General features: G+C 45.8%; 1 protein-coding gene across 1 annotated transcript; it reads right to left on the bottom strand.

The window, feature by feature from the left end:
• Nucleotides 1–4,101: 4,101 nt before the first annotated feature.
• Nucleotides 4,102–14,600, bottom strand: socs7 (suppressor of cytokine signaling 7). The gene is made up of 9 exons (XM_033325337.1): nucleotides 13,048–14,600; nucleotides 12,242–12,321; nucleotides 10,793–10,897; nucleotides 9,045–9,179; nucleotides 8,640–8,785; nucleotides 7,619–7,787; nucleotides 5,542–5,670; nucleotides 4,470–4,605; nucleotides 4,102–4,222 (listed from the first exon to the last, which is right to left on the bottom strand). Exons 1-9 carry the CDS (start codon nucleotides 14,598–14,600, stop codon nucleotides 4,102–4,104), a joined length of 2,574 nt encoding a protein of 857 aa, XP_033181228.1.
• Between the last annotated feature and the right edge of the window lie 807 nt (nucleotides 14,601–15,407).

Genomic DNA, 15,407 nt, shown 5'->3' with positions numbered 1-15,407 from the left:
ATGTTACTTCCTTGTACCTAACTTTAATATGCATAAAATTATTCCTCTTCGGTTTCTTCTCTCTCTTCCATTATCATCTCACAATTCTTTAGATTTAATCTCATGACCTATGGGAGGGGTAATCACTGGATTACCTGTGTATTAAGTAGATAAAACCTGCTCCACTTTAAGCAGCTGTAACAGTAAAATGGTTCTGAAGCCCTGATGAATGTAGTATTAACAGTACGAGCGCAGGATTTTGAGCACAGGACTAGAAAGGCTCTGAATACTCCTTCACTGCACCACTGTTAGTAATGCCTGGCTCAAACATGTGCAATACAAAGACTAGAGTCACAAAAACTACCTCCTGCTGAGCATCTCTAAGACAAAAGAAATGGTAGTGGAAAGCAGAAGGATCCAAGGCAGCTGGACAAACTGGTGAAAAAAGCTGGTTCAGTGACTGGACTGAGGCTGGACTCACTGGAGGCTGTGGTGGACAGATGCTCACAGACAAAGGTAGAGTCCATCCTGGAAATCACTGACCATCCCCTTCACAACATCCTGATGGATCAGAGAAGCAGCTTCAGGACTGAACAATACAGGAGATCCTTCATCCCCACAGCCATCAGGCTCTACAGCACCTTAGTAAAATGATGGATGACTAATTAACATGAACTGGCCTGTTATTGACTGGACAAATAAATACTTATTACTTTCATTACAAGACCACCTCAGTTTCCCTTTGACACTTGTAACTAAATAAAGGTGTTTATTATTCAAACTTGGCTGTTTACTTGGATCCACCTCAGATTCGAACACTGACGACTTGATGCTTGTCTTTTTGGTGCAGAGAAAGGCTGACATGATCCCAGCTCTGCCACTTCAGGCCTTTCATCTCGCAGAGAAAATGTTCCAGCCGTGGCTGTCAGTCCCATCTGTTGTCAACAATCGCTGAGCAGGCCCCCAGCACTTTCAGGCAGCACGTTAGTTACGATGAGCTCTCCCTCCTTCTCACTGGATCCTTCTCTGTGACTCTATTCACATCCACATTCCATGCAACCCTTTCCATATAGGCACTTCTCAAAGAATGCACTTGACCTTATTCACATACAGTGGTCTCTGTTTCTCCCTACAGCCTCTCCCTGCATCACTGCATAGGTTTTTAAAGCACTTGGGAGACGAGAGTCCTGCTTTCAGCTAAAGCTCTTTCTCCCTCTTCACCTCAAGTGTTCTGCAGCCGGCGTTTGTAGATGCAGATACTGTCTATCACCTTCTCCCCAGACGCCCCTGTGGAGAGCCTCAGAGTGAACGAGCTGCATAATTTAACTCGGATATCTCACTTTTTTCACTTAACAGCCTTCCAGAATGAGCCAAAGTGTGGCTGGAGAGTTTTCAGCTTTAAAAAAGGAAAAGCTGATGTTAAAAATGAAAGTTTCAATGCCGAGAACCTGCCACCAGTGCTAACCCCTGACCAGGCACCAGAAATTCAAAAATAATGCACCCAAAATAAGACTTTCCTACTCAGTAACCTTGCTCTTTTTCGAAAGGTGATTTTACAGCCACAGAGTCAAACTGAGCAGAAGACAAACATGAATGTATGTTTGGTTTTGCCTCATCTGCTATAATCATCACCATTCACTCATTTCTTAGTCGCACAATAACAGCCAGTTGTCACCACGACAACCGAGCAGGTCCAGCCAATGAGGAAGACCATGCGATGCAGCTGAAAAGCTTCGGAAACAACAAGTTGAACCTAAGGTGGACACCTGTTTTGTTAAGGGCTATGAAAACAGAGGCCTCCATACTGGAGAACACAACTGACAGGTAATATATCTGAAAATCTACTTCAATAATAATATTGATCTAATTTATCTGGGGGGGGGGGCTTTCTAAAGACCTGGCTGCAAAACTTTATTTTCCTGTATGTTTCCTTCGACAAAGGATATTACAGTATTATACATTACTGCAGCTATAGGATGTGACAAATACTCAGAATCCTTCAGTACAAAACTGTTTTCCAACTTTTTGAAATATCATTCTTACCATAAAAATATTGAATTTTAAAAAGACAGCACACACTTATATTTATTTTTCCTCTTTTTTTACTGAAACCGCTGAGCCAGGAGCCAGCTGCAGGAAACTGAGATCAGAATGAGCAAAATACACTTGAACAAATAAAAACCGACAGGTAGAGCTCAATCACGGCAGATATACACACAGTGAGGAGGGCAGTGTGGGCGAAATGAGGCTCATACGCGATTTTAAAAACCCCCAGCACAGTAACATCCTGTTTCAGACAGACATCACTGCAGTCATTTTAGATTTCATTTAAAAGCTCTTTCATTCATTTGGCCTTCAGTTCCAGTGACCCGTCTGACTGTCAGAAACAAGTCCACCATAGACTAAATTAGGACGCATGTTTTCTTTTCTGTGGATTTTCTGTCTGACAAAACAACTGACGTATAATAGAAGCAGGTACCAAACGTCTCCCAGCGTCAGTAGCTGCACATGTGCTACGAGTACGACAACATCTCTCACACTAATGAAGTTCATGAACTCAGTATGACCAGATAATCTGAGTCAATAATCGAAAAATATAATGTTTGTTCAGAGCAGAATGAAAGAAAATCACTAAAACCAGTTCACATGAAAACAGTGTCAGACTGAAGCGAAGATAAACAACATGACACTTCAGTCTGAAGAAACACGGCTGCAGTAAAGCTGAAAAGTTAAAGAGCTGAATGAGTCTTTCCTGGGACGTCGGTGTAACAGCTACCTCTGCTAAAACAGAACTATGTTTAGGTTTGATTTTTGATCCTATTTTATTTCAGCATTAGCATTAGCATTGAAGCTAACATTGGAAACTTGGTTTTCTCAGACAGAAAAAACAAAACTGATTTTTTTCATTACAAGACTTTTGCAGACTTTTCCAACGTGTCCCTGTGTCTCTTAACCAATCACATCGGTCCAAATCCTCAGTGCTGGGCCTCAGTTGCTCTGCCTCTGTGTGTATATCAATCCTGAGGGCAACTTTTAATCCAAAATCCCTCATTTTGACAGAATGGAAGGAAAAACAAAGAAACAGCTGCAAACAACAGTTGTACAAATTGACCAGTGCATTGTGTTTTAAAAGTCCAGTTCAGCAGGTTCAGGAAATTTGCAAACTGAGTCTAGTATTGTTGCTCTTTTTCTGAGTCCGCCGACATCTTTGCAGGTAAAAACATCTGTAGTCCTTCAGGAGACGAGGCTGAGTTCTCTGCATCTGCATTTTCTGTCCACAGTTTTCCCACCGTCCAACTGCAAACACTCGTCTCTCTATTCATTAGTCCAAATCCACACAGACGCAGGTCCATCCCAGTCCAACTGGACTGACTGGAAGAATGGTAGACCAGTACAGATCAGTCCTCCATAGAGAAAGCTGCAGAGATAAAAAGGAAACGCTACATCAGGTGCTAACAACAAATGCTAATATGCAGGTTCACCACCTTAGTTCAGCTTCATGCTAATACTTGCTAATAAAGCAGTGAACACAAAGTGCAGCTGAGCCAGGTATTTGATGAAGAACCAAAGTATTGGACTATAAATCTATCCCTGGTGCCGGGACCACAGGAAAAGGTTAATGCCTTATCAATATGATGTCACTTAATCCTGAGAGGAGCGTGATCATCTGCTTTGAATGTCAGTTCATTTAATAGTTGCTGAAGCATCTAACTCAGAACCATGAATATGAAGCTCATGGTGGCATTAGAGGAAAAGTCAGTAGGATTCATCTTCTGCAAACCATGAACATCTGGGCCAAATGTCATGGTAATCCATCAGACGCTTGTGATTTATACCGCCCCTGTAATCGCACTGACAAGTAGCTAACAAGGAGCTGTTTTTACATTTTCTTCATCCTAACCTTTACACTGTGTGAACACACCTGAAAGCAAATATGCACATTTCAGAAAATGAATAAACTGCTCCTTGACCAACCTGCACAGCTGATCTCCTCTGTCCTTCAGACATGACTTGAATTAAGTAGAATCATGTGCTTGGAAATGACAGTAGGTTCTAGAAAGTGTAACAACCAAAGAAAGAGGACGAGAAACTAACTGATTTGAGCTGAGAAGACGTCTGCTGCTACGTCTGAGACTCGGCCTCCTGCTCGACTCCCACCACCCTCCTCGTGCTTTTGATTGACAGGTACATCTCCTCCTCTGGGTCGTAGTAATAAAACTTACTCAGGTAGGAGATCAGTGGTCTGGAACGAGGTGAAGACAGACAGAAAATAAAATATTCATGTTCAGACATTTTTGGGGAAAAACTCACTGAGACTGAGAACTACCCAGCTGAAAGTCCAACAGTGAGTCTGAATAACACTGTTTAATCTCAAAGTCTCTGACTCCACCTATCACACCTTTTCTAGCATGTTCCTTGTTTGTTGTGTTTGTATCGGTTTACTACAGGTGGATATGTAAATGATCACATGACCATTAGGAGCCGCGTACCTGGGCAGGGGAAGCTCCTGGATGTGGTCGATGCGGACTATTTGTCGGATACAGAAGCGACACAGGTGCTGTAGTGACTTCACGTTGCTGAAGCGAGATACAGGATACAGCAGCTGAACTGGAGTGGGAGGAAGCCCTGCAACAAAGAGCGACATTCACAGACACAACAGCAATGGATTCATAAAGGCGAGGCAAGCTTACTTATACAGCACCTTTCATACCGAGAGGCAACACAAGAGTAGAGCACATGAAAAAAGCAAAAGCACAAAGACGAACAAGCATTAAAACTTAAAAAGGAAAATAATCAGTTAGATCAGTTTAGATCAATTAAAGTGCACTCTGAAACTAAAGCAAAGGCATACAGGTCAGTTTAGGTCTGAGAGTAGTCAGCACTGTCAGCATCCAACACGTATCTAGTATCTGTACATGTATGTGTCCATAAATAATCAATTTAATACTTTAAACCCAACAACATTGACAGTTTTGGCCTCATTGCACTGAAGAACATTGTGCTTCATCCAGCTACTAATGAATTTGATGCATTGTGCCAGGGAGTTTATAAAACGACTCATTTGGTGACACTAGTGTGTCATCTGCATATGTGAGATAAGAAACCTTAGGGTTATGCATAATTTCAGCTATGGGGGGCCTGTAAAACGGTTTTCCTTGGTCCCTTCTCTATCAGGATGTATTTAAGCCTGGAGCAGGGTGGTTGCCCAGAGGCTTATTACATATACAACATCACCCAATTTCCTCTTGGGGCATTTTCTTCGTACTGACCCGTCTAGTCCTGACAAAAACTGATAACAGGCCACTGAATGGCATCACGATATCTGATCGGGCTGCGACACATGAATGTGCATTGAAGTGCTCAAAGCTGCCAGTGTGGCTATTTGGACAGACATGAGAAATGCAAATATGCATGTTTGTATACGTATTGAAGACAAATACGAGAAGTGACTTATTTCAGATACATTCCCCCAGTCCTCCGTCTCTCAGGTACTTCTCACTAAGTGGCAGCTCACATCCATTTTTGATCGGGCTGCGTGTGAATGTATGACCCATATTTTACCTGGGACTCTGGAGCGGAGGAAGTAGAGGAATTTGCCGTTCTTGGAATGCATGATGGCTCGCTCGATGAACTCCACCACCGAGTGGCAGCGGTCCTCAAACTTCGGGTGACACCACAAGCTGAACGTCCCTGGAAGTACAAATAAATATTGTTCTTTATGCGCCACATAAAGCAAATGATCATGTAAAGGTCTTTAATAATAAGTAATGTTTTTAAAGTAGACACACCAGACTGTGCTATACAAGTTAGTTCCCTGAGTTAGAACATCAAGTCCTGGCTTTAATGTGCCCCTGAGGTGTTTTTTGCAGGACTGTTGAGATAGAGCGGCTTATTTTAAGCTTAGTGTAGCTAATTTTAAACTTCCAGCTCAGTTTATGTCTAAACATTATGAGCTGGATTCCTGTTGACCTGCTCTTTACCTGAAAGACTTTCTGCCCCCGATTCATGTCGGGCCATGGTGCATTGAAGCAAACATGATCGTGTTGACGTGAATGTGTTGTGTCAGTCGGGGCTGCTCTTCTGAATAATGAACGCGTTTCCAGGGATGACTCTATAGCTTGACCCTGGTGACTCATTAATGCAGAGCTGCATCTGCATGTTTTTACATGACTTTCTATACAACTGTGGATGTGATTTAACCATCACTGTGAGGACACTTAGGCTGATCCTCTCAACTTCAAATGGCTGTATCAGAATCAACCCTGGTTCTGGGGTTCAGGCTAGAATCAGGATCAGGGTCAGGGTTATGGTTGTGGGTCTGCTTGTTTTAGTTGTGATTATGTCACTGAGTGTCCTCGCAGCTAAAGGACAAGCATCTGTGTGTGTGTTTAAGTCTGTCCAGTCACCCATGTATCTTTCATGAGTCACCTTCTTATTAGTGATGTGTGTGCAAATACACACATTGTGTTATTCATGCTTGAGCGTTGGATTTCACCTCACTGGATCCACGTGACATTCCAACTTGGACAGATTTTAGGAATTTCTGACAATATGTCCCACATGTGAAAAAAGCTACAGACACATCAGCCGCAAACGCACCACAACCGACAGTTAGACCAAAATGAAACCCCACATTAGCACTAAACAGTCGTTCCAGGTCATTTTAGAGCAGTTACACAGCGTTTGTCTGAATATGGTTCCTCAGATATGTAGCACATCAAAAGCAGCTAATTTGGGCAGTTAATGTGGTGTAACTACAGGATTGGACCAGGGCTAACCACCTTGGAATTACATGTCGACACGTGTTGTAAAAAGGAACGTTTCTCCTGTTTTGTCCCATTTTGCCGACAGCGTGTGACAGTGTCTCCAGCTGTGGTATAAGTCACCTGAGGAATAGCAGTTACGCTAAACCATCTAAACTGTTGACTGAACATCTGTCAGTTCACACATTTTAGAAAAATGTGGACAGCAGGCTGAACGTAGAGGAGCACAGTTTTATATGTATAGTCACATACCTGTGATGCCACAGTTTAAATCCTGACACGGCTTATCATGGTCCTGGGTCCTTAAACACGAGATGTGGGTCCATGTGTTTAATGATCCACATATGGATACACACGTTTCTGTAGGCGTTGTGTGTTGGTGTGTGTGTGTGTTTGTTGTGAGCATCTATGACATTTGCATATTTAAATCAAATCAAGCATCTGTTTGTGTGTTCTCTTTCTGTCTTTGTGAGGACACTCTTTGATTTTTGAGAACATTTCGCCTGAACTTGTTAAGAGGATCAGTTTTGGGTTAAGGGTAAAGGTTGGACGTGAATCTGGTGCTGGTTTGGGTCGAGTTCTGAGTCCAACTTTCCTGTAGGCTTGTGTGATGTAAAATCCATCATCATCTGCACATACCTGCCAGAGCCTGCACCCAAACGTTTGACTGTGCAGACTCTGCATAAACTGTAAATGCTGACTGTACAAATATGAACATACTAATCAACGAGGAGATTCTGTGGTTATTGCACTGTCCACTCTACTGTCAGCTGCTGCACCAGTCTGAATATATTAGGGGCTTTAATATTAAGGCCTATTACAGAAACTCTTAAGTGTAGAGTGTGTGTGTGTGTGTGTGTGTGTGTGTGTGTTACCTCGGTAGTGCTCCATGCGTGTGTGGTGCGTGACCCCCTGCGACCTGAAGCTCAGACTCAGGATGTATCGGGGATCTGAACTGTCTCGAACCAGGAAGGATCCGTCCGGTTTCCCCTTCAGCTTCATCTCTGCATCCTCCCAGTTCATCGGACCCCAGTACCAGCCGCACTGCAGCCAGAGACACCGACAAAACATTCAGACCGAGAACCAGCTTAGAACTGTGGAAAGATCCTGCACAGACATTTCTGCCTCAGGCAATTCAAGCAATGGATCATTCTTTAGTAAACCATGGACGATGATGCAATGTTGATTATTCCATGAGACACATTTGCTTCAAAATATTTTCACATTTGGAGAACAGCTCTCTTTGTGTTTCAAACCCAGCTGCACCCTGAGGACCAGACAGGAGCAGAGCAGCGAGGAGCCGACACTAAAACAACAGCTGCACAAAAACACAACACAGGAGAGAAACTCCTCAGGACCAGACTGAGCATCAGGCTGCATGTGAAGGAGCAGGACCCTCCTCTACCTCTGCCTCTACCACATCCATTCTAGAGACTGGTTCTGACCTATTGGGTCACGCAAGATTTTATTTTGGTCAACAAACACATTTTGAGAACGAGTCCAGTCTTTTATATAAGATTTGTGTCTGCGGTCGCCCACACCTTTAGGAGGGTTGTTGCTTTTCTACCACACTTACGGTTTCCACCATAATTCTGACAGATTTTGCAGCCAGCCACAAGAAACTGATGCTTGTCTAATAAAATAGAAAGACCCAGCTAAAGAGCAGACTGCAGCTAAAGTGGAATAAACTACCATCTACTCAATTAGGTGCCTGGTTTGGACTTTTTGTGCTGCATCCTATGGAGGCATTAGGGCAAATCTTTTTTCTTTTCATTTTTCATGTCTACTCTGGGGTAATATTTGTTCCACACACTGTGCATCTAATCTGTGGTCAGGTCTCTCCTGCTGATCTCAGTCAGACTTTCTGAATGAAAAGTCAGCAGCAGCCTGTCTTACCTTCTCCAGCTCTCTCAGACTGGCGGCGAAGTTGCTGGCCTCCGACCGCCGCAGGGCGCACAGCATGGGGGGCGGAGCATGTCTGGTGAGGGGTGGAGCATCAGCAGGCGAAGGGTTGGAATGAGGAAGGGTGCGGAGGAAGGCGTCTAAATCGAGAAACGAACGTCAGAGAAAAGCACATAAATGATTTTTGAAGTGGAACTGAAATGTTCTTATTGTGTAATTGCATCTTATTGTGTAATGGGACAGCATGGTCTAAATAATACTTCTATTTAAATGTGCACATGGGGGGTGTGACTGGTCTCTTCACTACATTATGACCAATGTCTCTGACATTTTTGATCATGTCCTTCCACAGCGCTCACTTGCTGAGAACGTCCCCCCCTCCGTCCCAACATGTCTTACCATTGAGGCTGAGACTGTGCTGGATGGTGGTGTGGGAGGGAGGAGGAGGAGGAGGAAGAGGCAGGGGGAGGGACTGCAGGGAGGCGCCCATAACATTCACTAGGAAAGGCCCAGGCTGAGGCCCGGCTATGTCATCTGCAGGAAGGAAAGGAGCAAGTGAGGAAGGAAGGGAGGAAGGAAAAAAGGACAGGTGAGGCAAGGAGTGGAAGGAAGGGGGAAGGACAGAGGGAGCGAGGAAACGGGGGAGAAAGAAGAAGCAGAGAAAGTGACAAGATGGAAGAGAATGAAAAGGAGACGAAAGAACTGAAGTTAGGAAAAGTAAAGGAGGGAAGGAAGGACAGAGGTTTTCTCAACACTGTCAGACACAAAGTCTCACCAAATTAAAACACTAAATCTCTTTTAATTACTTTAATAAAAATAAAGTTATGGTCATTTTCATAGTTTTTATCCAGATTATTGCAAATTGAGGTCTTACTATTAAATAAACATTATCCGTGAACATCACTCCCATTTGTATAGGTCCGTAGGGCCCAACTACACCTTGTAGAGATGTAGTTGGGCAGATTGTTATGATGGATGTGCACCCACAGCACGTAGTGACCCCTGTAGGCAGATTTAATGGACGTCCCAGTCTTTTCTTAAACCTAACCAAGGAGCTCCAATGAGTAAACATAACAAAGACGTATTAATGCCTAGCTAGACATAACCGAGGGGTCATTGTAACTTACATAATGACGAGAGTAATAAGGTATGGGATGATAACGACCTACTGAACCTTCCAGTAGGTTCCAGTAGGTGAGTAGGGACCTACTGGGCCATAACTATAGTCTGATAAAAAGCCTAAACAGGCTGTTGGATAGTATGAAAACATACCATCAGGTGAAATATCTCAGAATGTGGTTTAATAACAAAATTTCACCATCAGGACTCGTCTTCAGCAAACTAAACCAAACTCTATATTCATTATTCCCAATTATCCCCTGATAAAACCAAAGACGACAATAAAACCATCCTTCTACCATGTGCAGTGCATGAGTCCAAAACCTAAATGAATCTCCTTCACAGAACCTGTAAAAACCCATCAGTCCTCACACTGCTGGATTCTGACTCACAGTCAGAAGACAGAGTTTAAATTTTAAACGCAATAAAAAGCTCTTAAATCTTTTGAAGGACATAAAAAAAAAGATGTGCGTGACAAAATATGAGAAAGATCAGAGAACGGCCTGATACTTCAATTACATTTATTTCTTATGAAATCATGTTTACTCTGTTGAAAATCTCTTACTGGGTGAAATTTGATGTAAACTAAATGTGCACAGCGTGAGGCAGTAGACACTGACAGCCGGTACAAACTGCTGCATCACCAAAAACAAACACAAATATAATTACACAAAGAAATCCTGAAAAATCCAAACAACAACATAAAATGTTTTTTTTTTTCCCTCCTGGTACAGATTGTTTTCCTTCGCCATCCACTGAGTCACTGCATCCACATTTCAAATTAAATCAGTAGTTTGCAGCTGACCTTTCTGTGCTTCTCCAATCAGATTACAGCAGATTACAAAAACCCGTCTGTGTCTGAGTTTCCAGAAATATATGACAGAAAACAAACAGCAAAGTGTTTGTCTAAGACAGAAATATGAAGAGAAAGTGCCACAGCCTGCTGTTCCTCTAAATCTAGACTTTCTGCTCCCACATGATGCGTCTGAATGAGCAATGGGGAGGAAAGAGACAGGAGAGGAATGTACCTAACAGGCTGAGACTTCGGCGTGGGGGAGGAGGCGGCGTGGGAGGGTGTGGCGTGTTCGCCCCCCGCCGTGAAATATCCACATCCACCAGGGAAACAGTCTCACCTGAAGCCAGATAAGAGGAGACAAGAGGTGAGAGAGAAAGGGAAGTGAAGAAAAGATGCAGGTATAAGAGGGACACTGGCTCTGGGTTGTGTATCTGTGATTGTGCGTTGTTTAGCGTGTGCTGCAGAGTGCCATTAAAGCTGCACCAGGCAGGATGTTTATGGAAAATTACACCCAGCTAATCAGCCTAAATCACCGCAATAAAGAAGAACAGCCCATCTCCGCTAATTGAGATGCTGCAGATTCACTGTTTACCTAAGTAAAATTCAGCAGTTGGTTAGCGACACAGAGAGAAACCAAATCTAACATCAAGAAGCAAATCCCCAACGTCCCCCGAAACTGGACTCACCCACGTCACATCTCTGCCTCTGTCGTCTCTTTAGATCCTTTTTGAGTGTGAGACTTCACAGACCGGCTGGCTTGGTAAACACGAGCATGCTCTGTGCAGGACTTCTGGGATTTCGAGTCCCCAGGATTTCAAACACCCTCACCCTCGCTCCTATGGGGGCGCCAGTGTGAAGCGGTGCCCGCTGCAGCTTTAATGTTTCTCTCTAATTGGTGATTAGCCTTGCGAGCAGTGCGTGCTCATTAAACTCCAAAAACAACAGAAACATTTTCGGTTTTCAAGTGTGTTTAGCAGAACTGGAACCTGCCAGCGGTGCAGGGCACCTGGATGTACTTGCGAGCCCTGTGGAGGTGTTTCTTACAAAGTCAGCTAAATATTTTTTGCCAGCTGAGCTACAGACCTCCCTGCTTTTCTTACTGTAGCCACAGGGCTTTGTGCTAAATTCTGTCTTATCTTATCTGGTGCACCACTTACTGAGTCTGACTGGTGGGAACAGATGCCATGTGCAGCGTTTTTACAGCTGAAATCCTGCCTGGGTTTAAACGACTTTTATTAGCACCTTCCATTAGGCCTTTAAAGGAACAGTTTGGAAATATGCTGGTTTGCTTCCCTGCAGAGACTGGAAGATCAATGCTGCTCTCATGTTTATCTGCCAAACAGGGAGGAGCTGCTTAGCCTGAAGACTGGGAACAGGGAACAGCTAGTCCACAGTCTGTCCACATTTACCAACGTCCATGTGTGGCTTCAACAAAGAAGCGTCGACCGGGTTCACAGGTGCTGAGATATCACGACCTGTGGGTCATGCATTTGTGACTTGTGCTGCATTTCTGTGTGTGTGTGTGTGTGTGTGTGTGTGACAGTAAACAGAACATATTTAGGATCATGATCATCACATGGAGGTTTAGGAAATCGTAATGAGCACTAATCAGATTTCTGACTATCAGCTGATTAATAGACACAACCATCAGTTCCAGCTGAAGCAGCAAAGTGAGTCTTACCGGTGAAAGCAGAGAGCGAGGCAGAGAGGGAGGCGGGGGAGAAGGCACTGTGGGCCCTGGTCAGTCTGGGCTGGTTGTGGCTGCAGGACAGACACCAAGACCAGCATTAGAAGAAGAAGAAGACCAAGAGAGGAGTGTTAGAGCAGAGAGAGGAAACGTTAGTGGCTGCACAGGTTCAGTGTTTGACTAACAGTGTGTGTGTGTGTGTGTGTGTGTGTGTGTGTGTGTGTGTGTGTGTCTGCAGTTTTGGCTCCTGCTGTTTTCTTTTTCACTTTTTCTGTTTGATGCTCTTCGCTCTGGCAGTCCAGACTTCTGACGCTATCTTTTTTTAATCATAGCCTTCCTTCAGCAGCTGCTGTGAATAATGACACAGCAGAGGGTGACAGGCCACAGAGCTTTGAAAAATCTCTGCATCTAATAACAGGCAGCACCAAAAAGTCTCCGGCTGCCTGGGACCAGGCCAACAGGTGAGCTGATTCACATCATTAGAAAACAATGGCTGCCACTCTGAGGCAAGTCAGATGTTTGTGGGAGGAAAATGGAATCACCGTACCTGGACCCTGAGAGTGACTTCCTCTTTTATCTGGACTGTTTCTGACATGTGGTTTTCTTTACATATTCTGACCCTGTGCTGACTCCCAGTACAGGAGAGTCCTGATGCCTTCAGAGCAGACATTTCATTTATTGGTCTGTGATTACTGACAGATCTGATCTTGGCCTCCCTGCAATGATTTTCTCATCCACGCAACATTTGTTCCTCTCAGTCCCCGTGGGAAACAAGTATGTGATGTTAGGACTCGTCTCACCTGTCTGCGTCGTGCTCAGCACCAGCAGTGCTCGCCATGTCCACCAGACTCCCGGCAGAAGACACCGAATAGGCCACCGATGGCCTCTTGTCCAGGAGGTGGTTTGAGCCGGTGCAGCTTTTAGTCCGGAACAGTTTGCTCAGACGGATCTTTAACGAGCCTTTTTTGGACTTTCCTGGAACTTTGAGCTTCTTTTCCCCACCCGCCGCCCGGCCTGTGGGAGTCCGCGGCGCACTGGCGCACCGCTCCGGCCGCTTCCTGGGTGTCGACGCCTGGCTCAGGTCTGGGCTTGTGGCCCAGGGTGAGCTGTGTACCGGTGTAGGGGACGGTAGCGTGGCCGAGACCCGTGCGATCACATCTGAGTCCCCAGAGCTTACCTGTGAGTGGCCGGATAAGTTCGCGTGGATGCTGCACACCTGCGCGCCAAAGTGCGCGGCTGCCGCCGCTGCTGCGGGCGCCGGGGCCATCCCCTCCACCTGCCTCCTCAGCTCCGCCTGGAAACTGCTGATGGAGAAAGCCCCGGACATTTTCTGAACGATTTCTCTTTTCCTGTTGAGCAAAAACTCGCGGCGTCTGTTCTCGTCATCCGTCTCATCCTCCGGGCACTGGTCCATGCCGAGTCCGGCTACTTCCCCGCTCCCCAGCCCCTCCAGCACCAACAAAGCATCGCTGGTTTCTGTCGGGTCATCCCCGGACTCTACTCCCCCTCCTACCGGTCCGTGTGCGCCCTGACACGAACACTGCGGGAGCTCCCCTGCTTTGAACAGTATCTTGGGGACCGCACCGACCCCCAGCTCCCCGAACCGCCGGGCCAGTTCAAACACGGCTCCCTCCGTGTCCCTGGTGGTGCAACCCCATTTAGAGTCGATAACGGTGAGAGCGTTGGATCTCTCCGACAACAGGGGCCACTCGGGCGGGGTGGTGATGAGCCGATGCCGGTGGCACAGCTCAGCTGCTTCTTGCATCTCCGCAGACACTGCGACCGGCGGATGCGCTCCCCATGTTAGGTCCAGCAGCTTCTGCTCCTGCTGAACGTCTCCAGCACTCAGGGTGTTGTTGTTGGCAGCCGGACCGGAGCAGCCAGAGCCCGGGCTCTGGTCCATACCCAGAGCATCCCTCGGCTGATTCCGACGGTCTAAATCTAAAATCCCCTCTCCGTTCCGCATTATGTTGGAGAAGACCAGCAGCTGAGGCCGTAGGCCGGTGCTGGGAGCGAAGTCAAAGCCCTGGGCCTCCATGGGGCTCTGCGGAGGAGGAGGTGTGGACAGCGGGGCTCGGCTCTCCGTCACCCCGGTGTCAGGTGTCGCCGTGCCCTCGCCGCTCGTCTGGGCTTTGTTCAGGCGGCCGCTGGGATGCTCAAGGCCCGCCGTCGGATCTCGGCTTATATCCAAACCTGATTTGACGCCGCTGTGAGCCAGGACCTCCTTCCCCAGCCCTGCCACCACTCCTCCCGGCGGCAGATTCCCGTTTTCTGCGTCCAAGCGGTCATCCTCGGCCGCGGAAACCAGGCGCATCAACACGAAATCGGGCGACATATCTTGCGCGTTGTTCATAATTATTCCTCAGGATCGCGAAATGAGAATGATCAGGCCATTCACACAGCGAACCGCGGAGATCTCGACACTACCATAAAGAAAGGGCCAAGCCGCTGCTGCCTCCCATAAATAGGCTGTGAGCGAAAATGGCAAAAAAATATTCCAGGCGATTTTTTCATCCTACGACAGGAGCGCATCCATCTGTCAGATACCGGGGGAATGAGTGCAGTTCGCTCCGGGCAGCAGGCGGACCCCTGGGTCAGACATGCGGTCTGATTTGAGTAGAATAAAAGCCAGTAGAGTCTCCGGTCAGTGACCACAGTCTGCCTCTGTGTTCCCAGCCAGGCCCCACCCGCTCCTCCTCCGCTCAGCCCATAATACGGCTTTATGAGCACCCATGATGAGAACTATAAATTTGTCTGGGGCTGTTTAATATCGCAGGGCTGTACCTGATGCAGCCTGTCTCAGCACCAGCGAAAAGAAACAAAAAAATCATCTGCAGAAAAACACTGTTCCCATAATATTCGCCCATAAATCAGGGAGGTGCGACTGCAGGCTGAAGTTTACAACAGAGGACTGATGTACAGTCATGGTCGAAAATAAAATACTTAGGATTAATATGCGTCAATGAAAGGACAAGTAAACAAACAAACCAGAATAACTGGATTAAAAATCAATGTAAAACTAATTATACAGGAGAAACTAATCTATAAAACATAACTACAGCCATAGATTTACAAAAAGGACACTGAGATCCTTTTATTTCCAGTGGGAGGCTATTACAGAGTCTACTAAAAACAAGTAATACAAGTTTAAATTTAATTT

This window comes from Mastacembelus armatus, chromosome 1 (genome assembly GCF_900324485.2).
Source record: "Mastacembelus armatus chromosome 1, fMasArm1.2, whole genome shotgun sequence".
Classification (NCBI taxonomy): Eukaryota; Metazoa; Chordata; class Actinopteri; order Synbranchiformes; family Mastacembelidae; genus Mastacembelus; species Mastacembelus armatus.
The sequence above is the reverse complement of the archived record's forward strand: the minus strand, read 5'-3'. Positions and strand labels throughout refer to the sequence as shown.